This window comes from Equus przewalskii, chromosome 6 (genome assembly GCF_037783145.1).
Source record: "Equus przewalskii isolate Varuska chromosome 6, EquPr2, whole genome shotgun sequence".
NCBI classification, from domain to species: Eukaryota; Metazoa; Chordata; class Mammalia; order Perissodactyla; family Equidae; genus Equus; species Equus przewalskii.
In genome coordinates this window covers 81,100,501-81,123,321 of record NC_091836.1, presented here as the reverse complement: position 1 = coordinate 81,123,321, position 22,821 = coordinate 81,100,501, and the positions used below count along the sequence as shown (strand labels likewise).

The 22,821-nt window shown below is 42.0% G+C and overlaps 1 protein-coding gene and 1 long non-coding RNA gene across 4 annotated transcripts in view; both read right to left on the bottom strand.

The window, feature by feature from the left end:
• Nucleotides 1–5: 5 nt before the first annotated feature.
• LOC139084215 (uncharacterized) lies at nucleotides 6–3,141 on the bottom strand. The gene is made up of 2 exons (XR_011541619.1): nucleotides 1,896–3,141; nucleotides 6–1,802 (listed from the first exon to the last, which is right to left on the bottom strand). It is a non-coding gene; the product is annotated as an uncharacterized lncRNA (long non-coding RNA).
• Nucleotides 3,142–6,285: 3,144 nt separating this feature from the next.
• Nucleotides 6,286–22,821, bottom strand: part of USP47 (ubiquitin specific peptidase 47) — a 112,315-nt gene continuing 95,779 nt past the window's right edge. For all 3 annotated transcript variants that reach the window (XM_008542379.2, XM_008542370.2, XM_070626363.1), the window contains 9 exons: nucleotides 20,233–21,010; nucleotides 15,308–15,483; nucleotides 14,876–14,956; nucleotides 13,418–13,533; nucleotides 12,934–13,052; nucleotides 10,546–10,676; nucleotides 8,868–8,915; nucleotides 8,646–8,776; nucleotides 6,286–7,795 (listed from right to left, as the gene is read on the bottom strand). In XM_008542379.2, coding sequence (XP_008540601.2) covers nucleotides 7,621–7,795; nucleotides 8,646–8,776; nucleotides 8,868–8,915; nucleotides 10,546–10,676; nucleotides 12,934–13,052; nucleotides 13,418–13,533; nucleotides 14,876–14,956; nucleotides 15,308–15,483; nucleotides 20,233–21,010 — 1,755 coding nt within the window. In that variant the 3' untranslated portion in view covers nucleotides 6,286–7,620. The remainder of the gene's footprint in view (nucleotides 7,796–8,645; nucleotides 8,777–8,867; nucleotides 8,916–10,545; nucleotides 10,677–12,933; nucleotides 13,053–13,417; nucleotides 13,534–14,875; nucleotides 14,957–15,307; nucleotides 15,484–20,232; nucleotides 21,011–22,821) is intronic.

Sequence of the window (22,821 nt, the reverse complement as noted above, 5' to 3'; positions counted from 1 at the left end):
TCTTCTTTTTCTTTTGACTTTGAATAAATGTAAAACACTTTTAGCCAGAAAACGTAAAATAGAATGACCTGCATTGTCAAAAAAAAAAATCCCTTCCTTATAAGTAAATTTTCCAGACAACGGAAGCACATCTCTTTTAGCATCAACATATTTAGAAAGGTTAACCATTTGGGGATGGAATTAGTCTTAAGAGTGTCAGTGCATCTGTCTCCTGAAAGAGAAAATGGGTGTCTATGGCCCTTTCCTTGGGAACCCTCTTTAATTAATGCAGTTCTGGGCCATAACACAGCAAGAGCTCCAGGGACTGTAATAATAAAGCTACTTTATATTCAGGTCAGCTGGGTGGCAGGCACCGACCAGACAGTCTACCTATATTAACTCAATTCATCTTCCTTGAATCCATGAGGATTTTCTTCATTTAACAGAGGAAGTAATGGAGGCTTGAAAAGGTTAAGAGATGGAGCTGGAAGTCAGACAAAAACAGTGTCTGGTAGAGTATGCCCAGGCTACACTGAGCATCTTAAGATCAGATACAGAGCCGTTCTCTAGCCAATGTCAAAACCCATCCTGTCCACTCGACATCCTTATTTTTCAGCAGCTACTTCCTGAGAGCCCGCTCAGAACCAGGTGCTGTGATATGCTCTGGGGGTGCCAAGGTGACCCTGAGAGCGTCCCTACCCTGAGGCATTGAAGCCTACCGAGGGAGATGCAGCGAACCCAGCACCAACAAAAGCAGTCAGCCCGACATCAGAACACAGTGTCGTGGAGCCTCAGAGGGGCACGTGGCTTGGGACAGTTGGCTCCCGAAGATGCCAGGAGTGTATCAGGAGGCCAGAAGGAATAGGAAAGGGCATTCTGGGCCATGGGCAGAGGGAGGGAGCCAGGAAGGAGGGATGGTATGGAGGGGAAACTGCAAGTAATACACAGTGGCTGGAAGGCAAGGTAAATCTGAGCAAGTGTTTGGAGAAGAGGCTGAAAATTAGTTCATTCAGAAAATGTATTGAGCACCCACTATATGCCAGGCCCTGTATTAGGTGCCAGGGAGCCAGTGAAAAATGAGATGGAACTAGGTCCCTCCCTCATGGAGCTTACAAGTGGGTCTATTATCTTGCTCCACGTTGTTGTCATAGCCACAAAAATGTAAGAACATGAGAGGCTTTGCCAAATCCTTGGCTGAAATCCAATGGAGTGGCTGGTGTATATTCTAATGGCCTGTGGTACCGGGCAGGTGGAGGTTGGTACTTGAATTTTACTGTCTGCCTCTCTCTGGGATCCAGAGCTCCTGCCAAGGAAGCCTTGGTGGACGCTGTCGTTTCAGCTACCCGACAGCCGTTCCCAACCCTCTTTCCTTGCCCTTGTCCCACCACCAGAGCCTGGAAAAGCCAGCCCCCCTTGCAGCTGGGATGGCCCCGCAGCCCAGTTCTGGCCCAGGAAATGCAAGGGGAAGGCTGCCAGAGAGTTTCTCAGAAGGATTTTTTTCCCTGAGTGACAAAAGGGAAAAAGGATACATGAAGAAGACCCCTGGCCTCTGCCCTCTTTGCTGGTTGCCTGCCTCTGAGCACAGCGCAGGCGTTTAGGATGTGCCGGTTGGCGCTGGGGCAACCATCTTGTGGTCATGTGATCGAGATCCAGGCGCATCAGCAGGTCGGCCTTCTACGGAGGCTCTGGGGAAGAAGCCATTCCCTCGCCCTTTTTAGCCTCTAGAGGGCGCGCTCCACTCCTTGGCTCCCGGCTCTTTCGTTTTCAACGCTGGCCATGGCAGGTCTGGTCCTCTCTGGGTGCCCTCTCTCTGGTTCCTGCGGCTGGGAAAAGTTTTCCACTTTTAAGGATTCATGGGATTAGATTGGGCTCACCTAGATAATCCAGAATAAACTTCCCACGTCAAAGTCCTTTACCTTAATCACATCTGCAGTCCCTTTTGCCGTGCACGGTAAATGTTCACAGGGTCCGGGGTTTAGGCTGCCGACATCTTTCAGGGGCCATTATTCTGCCTGTTACGGAAAGGTAAGACTCCGAGTCCTCGATGACATTGAGCCATCCTGCCATCAGCCATGTCTGGACTCCGTTTTAAGTAGACCACCAACATTCTTATAAAGTTGCTGTCAGTCTTTCCGTCATTTGAAGCCAGTGGCATTCCTGATAGAGGAGATACTTGCATGACGAACAGTAGCCCAAAGGGGAACACAATACAGCCTTATCAGTCCCAGCCCACCGGCTTCCCCACCCGCAGCGTACAACTCTGGAAAAGCAAGATTAGCAAACGAAGCGTCTGGGCGGGTGGGGCAGCTGTGAGTCTGTTCCCGACCTTCCGCACAGACGAGTGGCCCGTCCACCCCCACGGCCTCAGAGCCAACAGGAAGAGCAGCGCGATGGGGCGCAAACGGGTGCTGCCGACTTTTCCCAGCTTCCCCTCTTCCTGATCAGTTCCTGCGCCCTCTCTTTCGCTCCAGGTGTCTGGCTTCTCCGGCCTCACCAGCCTGGTTCTTTGGGCCTTTGACACCGACAGGAGAAGGGCTGCGGGCGGAAGGACGGAGGTTGAAGAGGCAGCAGCGGCCTGCTGGGTGTGAGGGGAGAGGTGGGCCGAGGGAAGGGGCCTCCAGTATTCCGGCGGCTGTGTACCCCCTCCAGATAGTTCATGCAACTGGATTACTTGAGATTGCTTTTTCAAAGCTAGACTGGGTTTCTAAGAGGCCAGCCGCTGTGGGGCTGGGCACCCTCGGACAGGGCTTGCCAGAGGTGCCACTTCAGCAGCAGCAGCGACACTTGCCCTATATAAAAACTAGAGAGGAGGTAAGAAATCCCTTTTAGGGAGATTGCAGCCTTTGGAAAACAGGTTATTCCTCTTCCCGACCTCCCACGAGGGAGGGGAAATTAGACTTATTCCTCTGGCTAAAACCTGGATGGGGGGAGCTTTTCGGAGAAACGCTCATGAAATTTGTATGGGAGCTATTGACACGTCTGCTTGGAGTTGAGTTCTTGGCTGGTGGGACCCGCAGGGCATCCGCCTTCAAGTCTACAAGAGTTAACAGTGCCCAGTGGAGGGGACAGTACTGTCACCACGCCCATCAGGACGCTGCGCACGCGAGGGGACGTCTCCCCCTCCTCGCCTCGCCCGCTGCGCGCAGAGCCAGTGCAGGAAGAGGCGGGCGATGGGAGCACTGACCACACCCGCTTCCGTCTCCTGAGAGCAGCACGTCTAGTGGGCCCTGGGGGTGGGGGTGGGGGTCTGAATCAAATGCCTGAAACTTTAACAAGATCAGACTGTTTTCATAATGCAAAGTGACTTGAAAGTTACAGGACTGCACTTAGAACTTGATAAGAGCCCGAAACCGGGTTCGACAGAACACGGGTGGCACGGTAACTGGAAAAATAGAACCCCTGTGTATTTCTCTCTCGACAAGTTGCTGCTCCATTGAACAGGTTGCTTAAGCATTCTAAAAGAAGCTGGAAACTAAGTGGGCCCTCTGTCCTGGGGGAAGGGGCAGGCTGGGAGCAAAGAAAGCAGAGGGGGAGCCTGGTCCCCACCTTTCAGGCAAGGCCATAGGGTCCACTAATCACTCCCGGCCTGGGGAATCCTCGGGCTCTGCCCAGTCAGAAGACCGGCTGTCCTGTACCGTTACCTGGTGACGGGGAGGCGGGCTGCTGTCCCCGGAAGGGGCGGAGCATTCCTCCCCCTGCTTTTCTGGCGGCCCGGCTTGGCCCCTAGGGATGGCTGCCTTCTTTTCTGAACAGTCGCCCAAGCTTTAACGCACTCTTTTGTCAAGTACTCTTGAGAGCTTCTGAAAGCCAAGTTTGGAAGTTCACACTCCATCTAACCAGACGATCACAGCCCGCCCCCGGCAACGCGGACGACCCTGAAGCAGCATCTTGATTTCCTGTGCACTAAGCCTAGGTGGCCGCAAGCTTTGTTGGGGCCGTGAACTCCTGGGCAAACCTGATAGAAAACATTTTCCTGGCCCCCTAGAAAACTGTACGTATGTACAATTTTGCATTTAAGGATTCATGGCCTTATAAGGCTTTTGACTGCTAGTGACCAAAATGTTGCCGTTTTTCAAAAATTACACAGAATTGTTTAGATGGAATAGTTTTATTTAGCAAACACAAAATTTGCTAATTCAGATTATCTTCTATTCCATATACTTTAGACTACAATTTGCAAGTCACAAGTGCGAAAGAGTTGGTTAGGGTCTTGACGCTCAGCAAAGGGACAAATTTCAGAGGGAGAACTACAGTAGCCAATTGAAAAGGAAATACTAGCGAGTGAGCCAGAATAAAAGACTTTATTGTATTCCATACATTCACAGGTCACTTCCAGGGTCAGTAACAACACTGCAATGCTCTGAGGCGGCGCCTCGTGTAGCTTAGACCACATTGTAGGTCTGTGGCTCTCTCCTCCTCTCCTGGCCTAGAGATGGGCCACAATATGGCTCCTAACACTGCAGCCTGGCAACCAGCAGCTGCTCGGCTATCTTCTAGCTGTGGCACACGTTCACCCCATTTTCTCAGAACTTTACAGTACTTTCCATTCCAAGAGATCACCACACACTCTAGTGAGGGCTCCTTCACTCACTATTTTTCTCTCATCCCGTCTACTATCCCTGACTGACACTTCCTTAGTTCGAGCACCTTCAACTAGCAATCTTCTGTGCAGACCAGCTAGACACGGCCCGGTCCTGAACCGGTAGCCGTTGCCCCTTAGGCCGGAACGCACCCTCGCCTTCAGCACCCGCCTCAGCTACGCAGGTACAGGTTTCCCCCGCTATCCGAAGGCAGAGCGTTCCTATGAAACCTTTCCTAAGCCGAAACGGCATAAAGCTAAGCGCCAATGATCACTAATTTATATGGGAAAAACTTTTGAGCATCCTCAGGTCCACAAAATAACCTGCAAAATAACCCGCGAGGAGCACAGCCCCTCCCAGCCGCGGCGGCTCACGCGGAGGCGCTGAGCGTGGCTCCCGGGCCGCAGCTGGGCGGCGCCACGCGGCTCGCCGCGCGACAAACGCTGAAAGCGACTTGCACTTTTAAAAGCAAAAATCCTCCTCGGATTTCTTTCGGTCCGTGAAAACAGGTACTAACGTAGGCCTTTTGTAAAAGCGAAGTGGCGTAGAGCGAACTGTCGGAGAGCGGAGGAAACCTGTACTTGGTGCTCCTGGGGCGTGCCCGGTCGTCACAAACCATCCGCCCCAGGGTGAAGGCTCCTCCAAACCTTGGCGTGAGCCATGGGGACCAGGGTCCCAGTCCCTTGCCCGTGGCCCGCCCCAGCCTCAGGAGAGTGAGCGGACGAGCGGTCAGCGGCCGCGCTGCCCTCGATGCACAGCGTTCGCGCTCTGCCTCCGGCTGCCAGGCGCCCCTGGCTCTCTGCGTCCGCAGGAGGCGGGTCCGCACGCACCGCCTTCACACCCATTTCTGTTCCCCTCGCCACAAATCCAGTTTGAAAAGTTCACTACCCCCTTTACGGAAATCATTAAAGTGCAACACTGGGTTTCACTCTTTGAGGCACTGAAAAGCTAGAAGCTTTAAATTTTTCTTTTCTATAATGAAATATTTTCTTTACTCTTGTTATCTGTAATATGCCTGCAGTTAGCAGCAGCAAATGCAAAACAAAAACAGGGCTGAAGGCACAGGAGGAGGAGCAGGTGTGAGAAGAATTTTACTATTTACTCCTAGAGGAACACGAAACCAAACCAAGCCCATTTGGTTTACAAATCGGCCTCCTCTGCTCCACACACAATCAGTCCTTGAAAGCAGAAACCCGATTTATTAACCCCTATTTTCCAAGTAAGCAGGCCTGTATGGAACCAAAGAGCTGTCACGCTACATCAGAAAACCCAACGATCCGAAAGGCAATTCCCACAAACGCTCTTTTCCTCTGAGGACACCACCAAGCCCACTGATGCAAACTCAGAACAGCACTTCGAATTTAGCAGAATGCCACAGTTTACAGGGAATGAAAGCCAGAAAAATACCTTAGAAAAGATTTTTTTCTTATGGATTCCCAGAGACTTTTAAGATATTATGGAATTCACAATCATTATATTCAAACTGCAGAGCCAACATCTGCTAATACTATTTTCTAATTACATCTGGGTAAAAATCTGATTTTGAAATATTGACAGGATCCTCCAAAGTTAAATATTAACATCTCTTATGAGAACTTTACTGTAAACATACCTTATCATAGAAATAATTTAATACACGTTACAGAATGTTATATTTAAAGAAAACAAGTCTATTCTTAACCCAGAGTCTTCATCCACAGAGTTTAATGACTAAAATAACACAACAGAATGAACAAATGTTTTATTGGCGTGTTCATTGTTGTAAACAGCATCTGGCATGAAAAAGTTTTACCAAAACCTTTTTATTGATTTTTATAAATTAGATGGCATTTTCAAAATTTACGTAGAATTGTGTTCATTGAATAGTCATATTCAGCAAAGCAAAAACTTGCCGATTCTGATAGATTTTGCAATGAAATCATGTTGACTGCGTCAGCCTGTGCCACGACCTGACTTACCACCAAGTTTATTCAACACGATGTGAAGACGTTTCCCCAAAGTTAAACTACATGTAACTACAAATCAACTCCAAAAATTAAAGTGGGACTTACAAGGGTTCTAGAAGATTCAAACTTGAAGTAAATCTTCAAAAACAAATGTACAAAAAGAAAAAAACTTGAAGCTGCTGAACAGAACCACCTCATTAACAAGGGCAAATACAATCGTATGGGACCAGCACTGAGGAGCGTCACTGCGGATGACACTCACACGGACTGCGCTACTTCTCAGTGGACACACGTGTCAGTCACGAATGATATGTGAAAAGAACAGCCGTGGGAAATAGCTGAACTGCACTTATGATAACTCAATAGGATCAATTTTATTTACATGCTGAATGAACGAGTGAAATGTATTCTCCACATCCATAACTTAAGTACAATCACTTATAATTACAATATTGCAGCAATGTGAGCTGCCACCTGCTGGGAGCCGTCTAAGGGAAGTGTTTTGATGTTCCAGAATAATGTTCTTCATACTCTGCAAAAAATGAAACAAAACAAAACACAACTTCACAATTCTTTACTGGGTTACGGCTGGTTCTAAGAATTTCTTTTTTCAGCTCCTATTTTTGCTGCTTTCCAAGAGTCAACACACGTTGCATTTACTTCCGAATTGTCAATGAGGTAATGTGTGTATCAGTGAAATAAACAGAAAATTCATTCATTCATGGCCTTTGCACAGCTTTTATTATTAAGCTATGAGCATCCTGTTTGAGGCTAGTTTTACTAGCGGCTATGTGCACATTTGTCCGCAATAAAAGAAGTTTACTCATTCCCCTTTCCCCTTTTCTAGTAGCAAGTTTTGCTGTTTGTTTTTGTTTTTATTTTTTTGCACATCCCTTTTCACTTTACAGTACATCGACTATAGTGCACAACATGATTCCAAGTCAAAACAGTGGCCCATTGGGCACTGAGCTTCTGATTGGTGAAGGGCAGTCCAATCAGTGCTGGTGTCACGGGGTGACCCCTGACCATGTCCGGCCATCACGGCACTACACAGTAGCAGAGAACCGTCTAATTAAAACCGCAACTCCCCCAGGGAAAATGCTCCACTAGCAGAGTCAGTCTTGAGCCAGATCTTTATTTGGTGCTCCATCCAGATATATTTTTAGTGCTTTCTCTTTCCGAGGTGAGTATGTTACACGATGTCCTGTCTTCTGGAGTCGACTGCTTTCTTTTTTCATCAGTTCGTTTCTTTGCTCATCCGTCAACTCCATTAATTCTTCTGTTTTATCCCTACATTTAAAATATTGATGACATATTAGACCAGTATAGCCATTTGCCTCTATTAATTTATGCTTCAGTGTTACAATGCTCCTCGGTGAGAAAATGAAATCTTACTGTCATGAGTGAAGTCAAATAATCCCATATACTAAGATGTCCTAGACTTCTAACGTGTTTATTCTATTAACATAGCACTCACTTCTAAAAATGGCATAGAATAATTTCCACATTATTGTTAGTCTAACAATAGCTACTTATGGAACATCTATTTATAACAGGCACCGTGCCAGTATTTTTTAATGCAATAGCACTAATTCTCATAAAATCCTGCAAGGCTCACATCATTGTCACCATTTTACAGATGAGGAGCCAGGTAAATAACAAAGCTAGATCTGAACCCGTATCTGCCAGCTCCAAAGGATATTCTTTTCCCTCTATATCTGTGTTGTCCAATACAGAGGCCACTAGCCACATGTGCCTATTAAACACTTGAGACATGCCTCATTCAAATCGAGATGTGCCGGAAGTGTAACATTCACACAGTATTTCTAATACTTACTGCAAGAAACAGAATATAAAATATCTCATAAATGATTTTTTATATCGATTACATGTTATAATGTTAACATTTTGGATATACTGGGTTAAAAATATTTTATTAAAACCAATTTCACCTGTTTCTTTTTACTTTTTAAAATGTGACTTCTAGAAAATTTCACAATGTAATGTGTGGCTCTTGAGCAGCTGCTGGTCAGAGCCACTCTATGTCACAACACAGTATAAAGGTATTTATGGAAAACAAGATATTTAGGCATAACAAAAATGTCCCATCACTAGAAATAACAAAAACACTGAGCAGTACCTATAAAATATGACGGCACCATCATCACAGATGTAAAGAGGCCAGACGTTCAGGGTAGAGACTTTAGGGTTCCAGTCCAAGTCCTGGTGAATGTCGAGGACAGAAATGTCGCAGGGGAAAGTTCCTCTACCCTAAGGAAGAGACAAAGGAATGAGAAAACCACGCCCTTGGCCACGTTTATGGAGCTCTAGTCTCCAGATGCAGGCATTCTCAGGGACTTACCTTGACAAATTCAATATCTTCCAAAGGAATTCCACTGATTTCAGAAAGCTGGAAAAGGAAACATTTTATAAGAGTTCATTTCAAAACTAAATTTGCTTAGAAAAGTTATTTTCCTTTTATCCCACGAACATAGAAATAGCTTCATTTTTTCAGTTATATCTTTGATATAAAAAATTAGAAAAAAAAGCAGAATGCCATGTCCCAGAAATATCAACTTAGTATATTCCTTCCAGACCTTTCCTATGCGTATATAAACTGCATACACACATTTCCAAAATACGTAAAATTATACTTATGAACTATCTCCATACAATAATTGTATATAGCCATTCTCTTCAATAGCTGAACAATAGATCATTTTATTTCCTCTTGATGGACAATGAGCCTGTTTTTAATTTTCCTAGTTACAATGCTATACTATATACCTTCAAGAATATCCTTTCATATTTCTGCAAATATTTCTTCAGATTGAATTCTTACGTGTGGAACTGCACATCTGAAATGCTGATAAACGATGCCAAACTGAACCCTAAAAAAATTATATCAATTTAACCACTTATCACAGGTGTATGATATTGTCTGTTTACCCCAAAACTTGATGACTCAAGGTCTTTTTCTTTTTTCCTTTGCTGAGGAATATTGTCCCTGAGCTGACATCTGTGCCAATCTTCCTCTATTTGTATGTGGGTTGCACCAAGTGGGGTAGGTCCACGGCCAGGAACGGATCCTGGGCTGCTGAGGCGGAGTGTGCTGAACTTAATCACTAGGCCACGGGGCCAGCCTCTCTAGGTATTTTTTGAATTTCTAAATCTTCACCAATTTGAGGTGAAAAATGCTATTACTCTTTTAATGTGTATTCCTTGTTCTGTGATTTGTCTATTCATGTTCTTTGCCTATTTTAAAATTAGATTGTTCACCTTTTTCTTATTAATGTAGTAGCTCCTTATATATTATAGACATCATGTTGCATATATTTTTTTCCCTTTCTTGGATTTTACCTTTGTTTATGGGTTGTTTAAAAAAATTTGGGGGCGGGGGGCACTGTGCAGAAGATTTAACTTTTATGTGGGTCTTTCTCTTCTTTTTTAACTTCTACCTAGTATTACACTTACAAATATCTTTTCCTTTCTGGGATTATAAAAATATTTTCATCTAGTACATTTATCATTTTACTGTATTTTTTATATAAATTTAATACATTCAGAAATTATTTTTGTGTTAGATGTGAGGAAATAAATTTTTTTCCCAAATGCCAACTAGCAGTTCTAGTACTGCTTATGAATAATTCCCCTTTTCCCAAGAGATCCTTAAAATTCCCACCTTTAAAATGCAATATGCAAAAGAGCCCTTCATTTCAGTTCCTTTTTGAATTCTATCTCATTTGGTTTTTTTAATACATACAGCAATTTACTTTAGTAATTTCTAACTAATCCTAACTTCTTAGGACAAAGCTGATCCAAGTAGCAGAAAGTGAGGGTCCACTCCTGGATGGACAGAAGCCAGTGTAATTTTTCAAAGCATCAGGAGCCTGAAGAAACGAGGAGTGGGTGACACAAGGTGTGGCAGAGACAAAGAAAGAAAGGATGCCACATCAGTGTTTGGCACTCGCTTCCTAGGCTCTCTCTTATGCAGCACAGGGAAAAACGTGTATTAGCTTACTTGTGTAAAAGGAATTTACCTTCTCTCGCAACTCATCAACACTGCTGCTCTCCAACACGACCTCCTGGAAGGGATCCAGCTTCATCTCTGAAGGCCTCCACCGTCTGGACAAGACTGCAAGCTGTGACATGGATTTCATCTTCTCCACCCCTAGGAATATGCAAGATTAGGCCATCATTCTATTTTCTCTAGAGGTTCAAAATTTGACTTTTCCTGTATTGCATGACTAAACAAAAAGGTTTATTTTAAATGTTATTCTTAAAAACTGGGCATTATCCCAAGGAGTTTTTGAGAAGGAAATATTTGCTCTCTTCCGTCCGGTCTCAGAAGATAATTAGCACTTTTGCAAGCCCTCCTTCCATCAGGGCTCCTAACTCCACTCCCTCCTGACTCTTGCCGGACTCTGCTCTGCCACCTGCTCTCTCCTCTGGATCTCCAATCTCTGTTTCTGTTGGCTACCACCCCCCAATCCAATCATAATCAATCATCTTCACTTCGCCTTCTTTTTTCACTCAAGCTCTCATTAATCCTTCTCTTTTCATTTACTCCCAAACTGACTGATCCTGCAAACCCTGTTCAGCTGTCACCTTTCCCTCTGGTGTCCACACGAGCAAACTGTACTGACGTGGTCCTTAGCAGCTATCATTTTGGAATTACGGGTGTGCAGTTCTGGTTCTCCCATAGAGTGTGTGTATCTGGAGGGCAATCACTGGTTCTCATTCATTTCTGTGGCACCAGAGATTAGCAGTGTGTGGTAAATTACAGGTCATAAATGTTTCTTGGATTTAATCACATGACTCATTTCTCACTCAGCTAAAACATATACAGTCAAGCATCGCTTAATGATGGGGATACTTCTGAGAAATGTGTTGTCGGACGATTTTGTTGTTGTGCGAACATCATAGAGTGCACTTACACAAACCTAGATGGTATAGCCTACTACACACCTAGGCTATATGGTACTAATCTCATGGGACCACCATCATATATGTGGTCTGTCATTGACCCAACACTGTTATGTGGTGCATGACTATACTGAAAGGACGCTGATGCAGGTGCCCACCATCCAGTAACATTTTCTGGCTAATCCATCTCTGCTAATACATACTCCATCCTTCCTATGTGACTTCTATGTCCTTCTTGATGTCTTCCTGGCTTACCCAGACAGTAATTCTTCTCTAAGGCCCCAGACACTCAGAGAAGGAATTCTAATCTGGAGCACCTGCCTATACACCATGGTAGACATGTCCTGGTTGTTCCTTGTTTCTCTAGTTAACTTGTCAATTAATCAGAAATTCAACCACCAAAATTTAAATCAAATTAGATCTGAAACAACCTAAAATAGGTGAGGTGTTGGTATTATTGAACTTTCTGAAAACTATCATAATCTTATACAAAAATATCCAGGACTTATGACCTTTTATTCAGTGGAAAAAGAAGGAAAATCAAAATCTTTCTAAGCAATAGTAAGTCACAAAAAAATACAGAACTAGTTGCTTCCCTTGATACGATCTCCCCAAAGCCAATTCTTCCCCTACAACTTCCTCCAGAAAACAGTATTTTAAATGTACCAAGTTCATCATTAAAACCAGAGGCATGACAGACACGAGTGCTCTTCTAGGTCACTGTTAGGGTTGAGTTGTGTCTCCCCAAAGACATGTTCAAGTCCTCACCCCCAGGACCTCAGAATGTGACCTCATTTGGAAATAGGGTCGTCACAGTGAGAATCAAGTTAACATAAGGTCATTTGGGTGGGCCTTAATCCAATATGACTAGTGTCCTTATAATATGAGGAAGTTTGGACACAGACAGACAAGCCTACAGAGAGAACATCATGTAAAGATGAAGGCAGAGATCAGGATGACGCATCTACCAGCCAAGGAACGCCAAGACTGCCCACAACCCACCGGAAGCTAGGAGAGCAAATTCTCTCTGGCAGCCCTCAGAAGGAACCAAGCCTGCCAACAACCTGATCTCAGACTTCTAGCCTCCAAAACTGAGAGAAAATAAATTTCTGTTGGTTAAGCCACTCAGCTTGTGGTACTTTGCTGTGGCAGCCTAGGGAAATTAATATAGTCATTGTTTTCGAAATCGCTGATAAGTTATCAGTACCACATCCTCAAAATAAAATAAGCCATAATGAAAAAAAAAGTAAATAACAAACATAGCTAAGAAAATATTAGCAGAATTTTCTGTAAAAAGTACTAAAAATACAACTTGAAATTGCAAATTCTCTGTAAGGAGGAATTAATCTTCTCAAAATTACAGAAAAGAAGAAATATTTAAAAGGCAAATGGGACCCAGAGAAAAGATAGAAGAAACTCATGATTTGATAAAAAATTATAGGCTTCTATTAGTTTTAGAGCATTTCTAACTGATATTTCTCCACAAAAATATTGATTAATACCGTCAAGAACTTCAAGGAAAACCTCCCAGTTGCTGGAAATATTAATATCTTCTTCATAGATATGATAATCCAAAAAGACAGTGCCAGGATTCTTCCATGTTTTTTTCCTTAGACGAAACCTACAAAAGTGATAAGACATTTTAAACTACTTTAATTCGAAATTCTTAACTTTAATAAAATTACACGAATCTGACATCAAGAAAAAATGAAGTACGCTCAAATACAAAAGTCAAATGGTTAGTTCATTAAACTTTGGAGAAAATATAGTGAAATGCTCCCAAGACTTCACATTTAGTATCCTACAGAGGAAGTTCAAACAAAGTCTAATATTTTTGCTTAGTTCTATTAAAGTACTCTGCAGTACTAAAATTCTGAACAGTACAGGAATTTTTAATCCTTCTGGTTTTAGAAAATCACACCAATCCTTGACAGCCGCCCACAGTCTTTCTTCAAGCTGCTGGCGGCACTGTAATTTGTACTCTACCTGTCAATGCTGAGCTCTAAGCCACATTGCTCCCTGAGTTGAGGAATTAATTCCTCTTTTGATTGCCGTACAGTCATTCCTTTAGCAAACACAGCATCGAGCAGAAACTTGCATGGCTGGGAATACAAACATAAACAATCAGAGCCTGAATTAAACTTTAAAATAAGGATTAATAAGACATTTTATTTACACTTTGTAGTCTGACAGGGGCCTGAGTTTAGGGGCCTATCTCCTTCCTAGGTTCAGATCTTGGCTCTACTAATTAACTTTGCTATCTTGGGCAAGTTTGCTTCCTATTTCTGTGCCTGAATTTTCCCATCTGTAAACTGGGGACAGTGTCTTCTCACAGAGTCATTGTGAAGACTAAATAAAATAACACATTCATATTTCCCTTCTTATAATAAAATGATCACAATTTTGAAAGAAAAAAGAATCACTTTTATGGACTAAAATGAGGGAAATGCAGACTAATTCTCCAAATACATTCATGATTTGTCTCAAAAGAGACACAGTCCCCACAAGCCCTAAACTTAGAAGAAACATATCAGTCAAAATAACTGCAGTGGATCACATGTAAGAGAGAGGCTGGGTGCCTTATAAATATTTGTTGAATTTGAATGAAAGCGTTTTATGAAAAACGTCTCCCCTTATTTGCTATGTGGTTTTCACATTTGTCTAGGTCCTCAATAAGATGTTACAAACATCCTGAAAACAGGGTCTCTGCCTTATTCTCCTGGGTATTTGCCACAGCCTTGTATATCACAAGAACTAAGATATTTTACTTATTATTGCCAAAACACATGGCCTGTTTAGATCCTTAATCCACCATTTACAAGTTGTATGACCTTGAGCAAATTACTCAACTTCTCTGTGCCTCAATTTCTCTATCTATAAAATGGGAATAATAAATAGTTCTTATCTCACAGTTAACTGATGAGGATTAAAGGAGCGAATACTGGCAAGCAGTTGGAGCACGTGGTCAACACTGGATAAAGGTCTGTGGACTATCGCCATGATGCTCTGAATGCGGTGCGCACCCACTCTCCCCGTGCAGCACTACACAATCATTCCCAGAAAACCAACACCAGCAAACCCCCTTTAAAGGCAGGAAATTACTGCCTCACTTCAGAATTTGTAGCAACACTTTAGAGCAGGGCAATGACAAAAAAACGGCCAAGGCCCACCTGTATCCACTGCCTGTTTTGTAAACAAATTTTAGTGAGACATGGCCACTCCCCATTGGTTCCTGTACTGTCTGCACCTGCTTTTGTGCTACAATGTCAGAACTGAGTAGTTGCAACAGAAGCAGTGTGGCCTGCACAACTAACAGATTTCCTAGAAAAAGTGTGCCGACCCTGCTTTGGAGAAAGAGAAAGAAATTACTAGTAATAAACCTCTGCACTGTATGTTTTTAATGACGACCAAGAGAGACCTTACCGTGCTAAGAGTCTCACGTACCTCTTGCTCATTGACTAGAAGCTGGTACACTTTAACTCGGTACTCTCCTTTCTTAAGTGCTCTCCCCAGTCTAATCGTAATCTAGAAATTAAAAACATTTGTTTTTCAGATGGTCTGTCGCAGCAGAATAAACAACCCATCCTCACCCCATCTTTAGTTTGTTTTCCAAAATTCTCTAGATTATGGCTCTTTGAGAACAGGTCTATCTTTTACCTCTGACCCCCAGCACCTAGAGCAGTAACTGACACATAGTTAACACTTCAATGTTTGTTAGATGAAGAAAAACAACAAAAAAAGCCAAATAACTGCTAAACATCAAAGAAAAAGGACCCTTTTAGGGTGTTTATTTCACCTTACTTGGAAGTAGTGCAAGATGTTCTCAAATCTATCATTTAAAACAGACTCTAATTATTCAAAATTATTGTAATCAACCTTATTGTCATCTGAAAATGACGACAGGGTCTCATTCAGGCGGACGCTCTCAAACTCTTGATTGCTGGCATACACTCGAAAGACCTTGAAGTGAGAGGACAAAACTCCAACAAAGGGCTCTAAGTGTTGTTTGAAAGCGGCCAGAGTAATTCTCTTATCAACGTGCACCATCAACCCTAAGCACAAAACCAAAACAAAACAGAAACAAAAAGGTGTAAGAGGACCTCTGAGCATGAAGAGAACAGATCATATACTTATCACACTGTACGCAGGAAAAAGCAGCCCTTTTCAGTTACTCATATCCAACACTGAATGGACAGAAACAGACACTGACTATAGGATAGGGGTGATCTGCCGGCTGCACATGTGCTGACAGTGCAGTGCCTTTTTTCTTTCTTTTTTTTTTTTTTAAGGAAGACTAGCCCTGAGCTAACTGCTGCCAATCCTCCTCTTTTCGCTGAGGAAGACTGGCCCTGAGCTAACATCCGTGCCCATCTTCCTCTACTTTATATGTGGGATGCCTGCCACAGCATGGCGTGCCAAGCCATGCCATGTTCGCATCCAGGATCTGAACCAGCGAACCCTGGGCTGCCGAGAAGCAGAACATGCGCACTTAACTGCTGCGCCACCGGGCCGGCCCTGCAGTCTTATTTCTTTATTTGACTGCTGAGTTCAAAGCGAAACTTCCAAGAATCCTTTTCAAATACACACAGTCTAGTTCCACTGGACCCTGGCCGTGCCTCTTCTGCTTCCTGACTGGCTAAGAGCCCCAGAGCAAGTCACCAGCTTCTAGACCTCCACCTGTTCATTTGAAAAACGGACGTAATAATAGCACCTCCCGCAGTACTGCAGTGTGAATTCAATGAGGTAAGATATTTACCATGCTTTTAGCTCAGTGCCAGATATATGCTAATTGCCTCAAAAACTGTTAGTCTATCCAGTTCTGGGATTTCTACCAGGAAAAAAATGTCAATGCTAGCACGTGAAGATGCCTGTTTTATCACGTGGTTGGACTGTAATAGGAACAGTGTCTAAATGGATCAGAAGTTTCCATCTCCTTCAAGCTTCAATTTAAGCTCTTGGCATTGTAATAGGATTATCTTTAATGAGCTTAATTTTTTCTAATGCTTCTATTTTAATCTTTTGTCCTTTATTTTCTAAGTCGCTCATGAGCATACTTCTGGAATATATCTATTTACTCTGGTCTTCCTATTCCAGTAAAGAGCAAAAACTCTACTCATTTTTCCTGCTCGTGCAATAGGCAGTGCGGATACGCAAGCTGCCACGCCGCCTCAGGCCGGGCCCCTCTGCAGCCCTAAGGCTCTCTCTAGGGTACGCCTTGGTTTGCTGTGAATGTTACACCAAAAGTCAGGGATATGACCCTAAGACGCTCGTGCTTTATGTTCTCAGGTCATCCCAACTCTTAGGTTGATGAATTTTTCTGGGTGGATTTTTTCAAATAAATTAATGTTCATTTACTGTTTTCCTGATTATAAGACACAGGTTCACTACAGAAAATGTGACAAGTACCAATCAGAAGAAAATATAAACAGGGTAATAAATTTTACTATTATATATACCTTTGGAGGCAGCATTTCTTTTAATTTGTTTAAAATGTCCATTTCTAAGCTTTAAGGAGTGCCCCTTAATATTAATCATCCAGCTTTTGGCAAACAGGTCTTTATTTACGTCATCTGTCAAGGTACTGAATTTCTTGAGGGAAGGGTATAATGAAAGAATTACTTGATTAGAAAACCGAAGTCTGTGGCTGGATCTGTTTTGCCGCTTCAGTCTGAGAAGCGGCTGCAGGGCGTCATCCAGCCCCCCTGGGCCTCAGGTCTCTCATGGGCTCATTACACTAGTCCCACTGATTGTTACAACAAAATTCTGAAGCGCCACTCAAATGCGAGCTATTACTGCCATTTTGGTTTCTCTCACAACTCGTAGTAACGTTCTACCACAGGAAGACACAAACGGGTTTGCTTATTGATTTAGCTCAACATGGTGATTAGGACCGAGTGGTTCCGGAGCTGGACGGCCTGGCCTGAATGAATTCCTGGCTGCTCCGGGTACACTAGACGAGTAACTCTGACTTCTTAACTTCTCTGTACTTCAATTACCTCTATTAGTAAACGGAAAAAACAGTATTTACACCTCATAATGTGTTTTTGGATCAACACATGTAAAACGCCTAATACAGCCCTGGCAAAAAGTGTCAGCTTAACTGGCTGGCTATAATTATTTTATAGTTTTAGAGCTTACCATTGTGCCATTTTTCCTATCTACCTCTTCAAACTCAAGAGTTCAGTCTCTTTACAGTGCAACCTCAAAATATCTTTAGGGTTTTTCTTCTTCTTTCCTTTTATATATTTCTGGGATGAGGTGGTAACCAAAACTGTATAAGGAGATTTCAGTGCAAATGCACTACCATTTTTATTACCTTGACCTTCCTGTTTATACCCAAGGGGCTGCAGACCACAAGTTGGTCACACTGGAAGACTATTTTCAGAGGAAGGTCTATAATTACTCCCTGAAACCATTCCTGGATTCTAACGGCTTAAAGACCATTACTTTAAGTGTAGTTTGGTCAGTCCCTAAATGAATCTCCTATACTGTGCACAGAATGTTACTCTTCAGACATCAAATTCTTTGTTATTAGACCTTGCCATGTCATCCCTTTGAAGACTGTATTAGGACTCGTCACCCACATGTCGCAGGCACCTGCTCTCAGATCACTGAGGACAGTGACGAGCCAGCCCTAGCACAGACCCCTCAGACAACTGGCTGCTGGCCACCATCCTTGCTCCTCTATCTCTAAGCCAGTTTTCTAAACATGAAAAGGCATTTTCCAGAGTTTTCACTTTTTCTTTCCCAACAAGCCTTGTGTAAGCCTAACTAAATTGTAGTAAACGGTTTCTCTTCATCACCATGTTTACCATTTCAATGAATGCTAGTAAATTAGCCCGCTATAAATTTCCAAAAAGGTTAAAATGGCCAGCAGTCTCCTTTTTAAAGATGTCATTAATTCTAAGATGGAAACGAGACTCTTCAGACTATAATTCTAAGCATCCCCACTGAATTCTTAAGGTTGAGACTATCATGCAGTCAAATTTTCAGCGCATGATTCTAAAATCAACCACTTAAAAGAAATTTCTAACCTTTTCCTAAAGAGGAGCTACTTTTAATTTCTCCAACGCCCCTGAAGGGGTGAGGATGGTGAGAAAGCAGAGTAGCTCCTGGCTACTTTTCCTTTCCTAGGACTGAGGAAAGTAAGGAATGAACAAGACAGCACTTATGGGGTGGGGGAGTACATACCAGGCTTACAATCAGAATGCCTGAGCTTGATCACAACAGTGTGACCTCAAGGCAAATTATTTAAGCTGTTTGAGCCAGTTTCTTTATCATTAAAAAGTGTCTATCAACATTAATTTCACACAGCTGTTGAGAACTAAATGAGATAATGTAAGTTAATGAGCCCTGTCAGGTAAGAACTCCATAGAAATTGAAAGTATGATTATAATAGAGTTTCTCTGTCTCCATTTAAGCCCACCAATCCACATTTTCCCACTTGAGTTTCTGCAAGATATATGTGTAGCTGTCACATGATTCCAGCTTTACTTGGACCTGGATAGTTAAAAACACAAATTTACGTATTTTTACTACTGATTTCATAATTTCTACCACTTCCTTTTAAAAGACAAAATTTTGAGAGTATAAGCATCATAGCATTTGTGGTTGATTGTGCGCCTTCTCCCCACTGGATGAACCACAAGGCTGCATCCCAGTCATCTCTACCTCTAACAGCCACAGAGGGCCTGGCACCTAGCATACATTCAGGAAATGTTAATTGGGTTGTTGACCAATGGATGGACGAAGAGTGGGACTCTCTTCCAAAGGTAACAGGAGCAAGTGCATTCAATCAGAAGACTTAAATTCTAGTAACGGTTCCACTACTTTCTAATGTGTACTTTGGGCGAGTCATTCATCCTCTATGAGTTTCAGTTTTCTTATTTGTCAAATGAGGATATCAATGTTTGCTGTATTAATCTTGAGAAACTTCAAGTGAGAACAAAAAAGTGTTTTGAAAACTAAAATATACAAATATAAGGAGTAATATTAATATTTGCCTTGGTGAAGACTAATGCAAAGTATTTAGTTTTTCAGCTATGTCCCTTTCATACTTGAAGAAAGATTTTTTATCTTGAACCTGGCTGTCTTGCTAATTCTTTGGCTGGTTTCAATCTAACGTTTTATAAAAGTTGTTTTATACTAATTTTAATGTTGGTGTGCATTTGTTGTTGTTAACCTGTCTCAAATGCACACACTGATAGATCTCTTCCACCTTTTTGAGATTACATAATTCAGACTTTCTTGTTTATACCCTGCCTGGAGCTTACTTCAAAGTATCAACTTGGAAAAAAAAAAAAAAAAGAGCCTCTTTCCTTTCTCTGACTTTCCCAGTCAGTTATGGACTTTTTAGGGGTGTGGGAAGGACCTGTTTGCATTGGGGGATGGAGGAAAGGGAGGGGATGCACAAACAAAAATTTTCCTGGGCACTAAATATCAGCTTTTCTAAGGTGTCTAGTCTTTTTTTTCTTGGTATATTATTTACTTTTTAAACTATTTCTTAAATTTTTACTTATTACTTTTATCATAATTCTTTCCTTTTTTAAAAAATTCTTTTTTACTTATCTCACTAGAGTTCTGACGTCATGCCTGTCATGGGTCTGACGTATCTAAGAACACTGGTCACCATAACCACGTCAAAAATGAAAGCAAGGGCCACAGAGAAGACTCGTATAGTTCAGCAAGTCTTAGAATGAAGTACCTAACTCTTAGCTGATTCTTTTCTTAACTGAAAACTTAAATAAACTGAGAAAAAACTGACGCTGCTTCAAGGAGCCTTTTTCTGTTCAAGTACATACATTTGTGTCCTTCCCCAGAGCCTGCATCTGCAGCATAGGGCTCTGCTTTGAAATACATGTACTGTGTCTCGCCCCTGCTCTTGCCACTCTCATCATATTCACTGTCAGTTCCAGAGTCCTCTTCTGCTGTATCCCACGTCTCTTTTTTCCCTTCATTTGCTTTAGTTCTTCTGCTACTCGTGATGCTGTGGGAGTCAAGTCCATTAGCCAAGGGGATCTGAGCGTTATCTGCATTGCACAAAGTATCACTGCTATGACTGGAGCTGAGGATGTCACTGTCCACTGAACTTGTACTCCTGTCATTATTCACATCTGAGTCAGATCGTTCTTCAGACTGAAAGTTTTCAGGATCAGAGGTTTGAATATGCTGTTCAAGGTCTCTGTTTTCCACCGATGCTGAGGAGTCCCTCTCATTGAGAGGCGATTCGATGTTTTCAAAGTCACTTGTCTCAGTACTTTTGCTGCTATCCCCATTCTCTCCATCTTGCTGCTGCTGGAGCGACAAGCTTTTGAGTTTTTCAGTGCTTTCTTCTAGAATAGCTTCCACAGACTTCAGGCTCCCCACAGGCCCTTTGACTCTTTCACAGTCATCATCCACATTACCAGAATCGCCCCCTGCTTTCTGGTATGCTGTCCTTTTGGAATAAGATCCTGGGGATTGCTCAGGTAACAAAACAAATAATCTGATTGTATTTGCATGCCGATCCAGGAGTTTCCATAAATGAGAGTCTGTAAAGGCCATCTGGTAATCCAAAGTCTCTGAACTTTCAACAAACACCTAAACAGTAAGGCAAAGGGTATATTACATCATTAATTTTAGTGACCTTCTCATTCATCATAAGAGTTAACATCACATCAACACAAGACAGTGCATAATAAGTTATAAAATTTGGGATGGTAATGTTTCTAAAGGTCACGTGCACTGTTTTTGGAGACTAAATAAAATAAATATTCTCTTCATGTCTCTGTAATTAGCCATATATTGTGCTATGACAGACGGGACACACACACATACATGCAGATATCTTGTTTATTAGGTTGCCTATTTTCAAAAATTTTTGCATTCCACATCTTGCTCTTTAGGAAATCAAAGCTTAGTATGAATATAGATAAAGAAACATGGATAAGAACATCTTGGGAAGGCAACATCAAAATGCAGATTGTAGAAAAAGTCTAATGGACAAACGACTTGGTTCTACAGCAAATAAACTGCACAGAAACAAACAAAACACGCAGGGGAGCCTTCAGATGGAAACAGTCTGGAGAGAGACATTACGGACTTTATTTGGATCCTGATTGGAACAAATAAATCCCATTGGAAAAAAATCTTGTAAGATTATCAGGGAAATCTGAACACTGACTAGATACTGCTTGATATTAAGGCATTCTTGTTAATTTTTTAGGTGTAATAATGCAATTGTGGTTACAGTTTTTAAAAAAGATCTCATCTTTTAGAGATATACACTCATGTTACTTATAGATGAAGTGACATAATGCTGGGGATGTTTCTCACATAATCTGGGTGAAGGAGGTGGTTAAACACAGACGAAACAAGAGTGGATAAGTGTAGAAACTGGGTGATGAGTACATGGGGTTCACTATACTATTCTCTCTACTTCTGTGTATGTTTGAAGTTTTACATAACAAACTTTTTTTGAAAAAATGAAATGAATATACACAAATCTGGCAATCATGAATAGCATTTTGAGTTGAGAATAAAAAGATCATTATCATTCAATAAATATTACACATCAGGACTTACAGCTAACCATTTAAAGAAAAAAATAAAGGTAGATCCCTCCCACTCCTTACCCTAAAACAATATTAGGGTGGATCAGAGATTTTAATGTTACCCACACAAGCACTAAAGTATTAGAGGAAAATAGAGGTAAATAAAAATTACATACTAGGATTAATAAAACAATACTAAAAAAGGTTAAATGAGATAAAAGACTAGACTGCACCAAGTTGAATGAGACTGGAAAAGGGGATAATAAAAGAGGACAAATAAGGAAATTTTGGATGCAATTTATCCTGAGTAAACCAATGGGGTTAGGAAAAAACACATAAGAAAAATGATAAACGATGGAACATGTAACAATATCAAGAGATGAAACAAAAAGATCAACATGAACTTTCACTTTTCTAACAGAGATTAATGAGTAGGCAAAAGGGAATAACGTTGGGTGAATCCAAGATGATAATTTTCTCTGTACTAGGCATGCCTCTGACATTCACTATGAAGCAGTGCTTTGTGGGAGGAGCTCAAGAATGAACAAAATTCAAAGGACAGAATCACTGTGGACAGAAATAGTCATACAGGCTTCACCAAAGAGACAAGACCAATCTGGGGCTGAAGAAAAATTCAGGGAAAGGGGGAAGAAAATTCCAGGTGAGGGTAGCTCATGAACAAGGCAAGGAGAAGACCCAGCAAGACTAACTCAAAGGAGAGAAAGAAGCCTGATCTGAGCTGACCACAAAGGAAGATAATTAATTGTTGGCAGGATGTGAGAATTTAAAAGGTAAATTACAGACAGATGGTGGATAGCTCTAGAGGCCAGGCTTATAATAGTAAACAATTTCATTTAC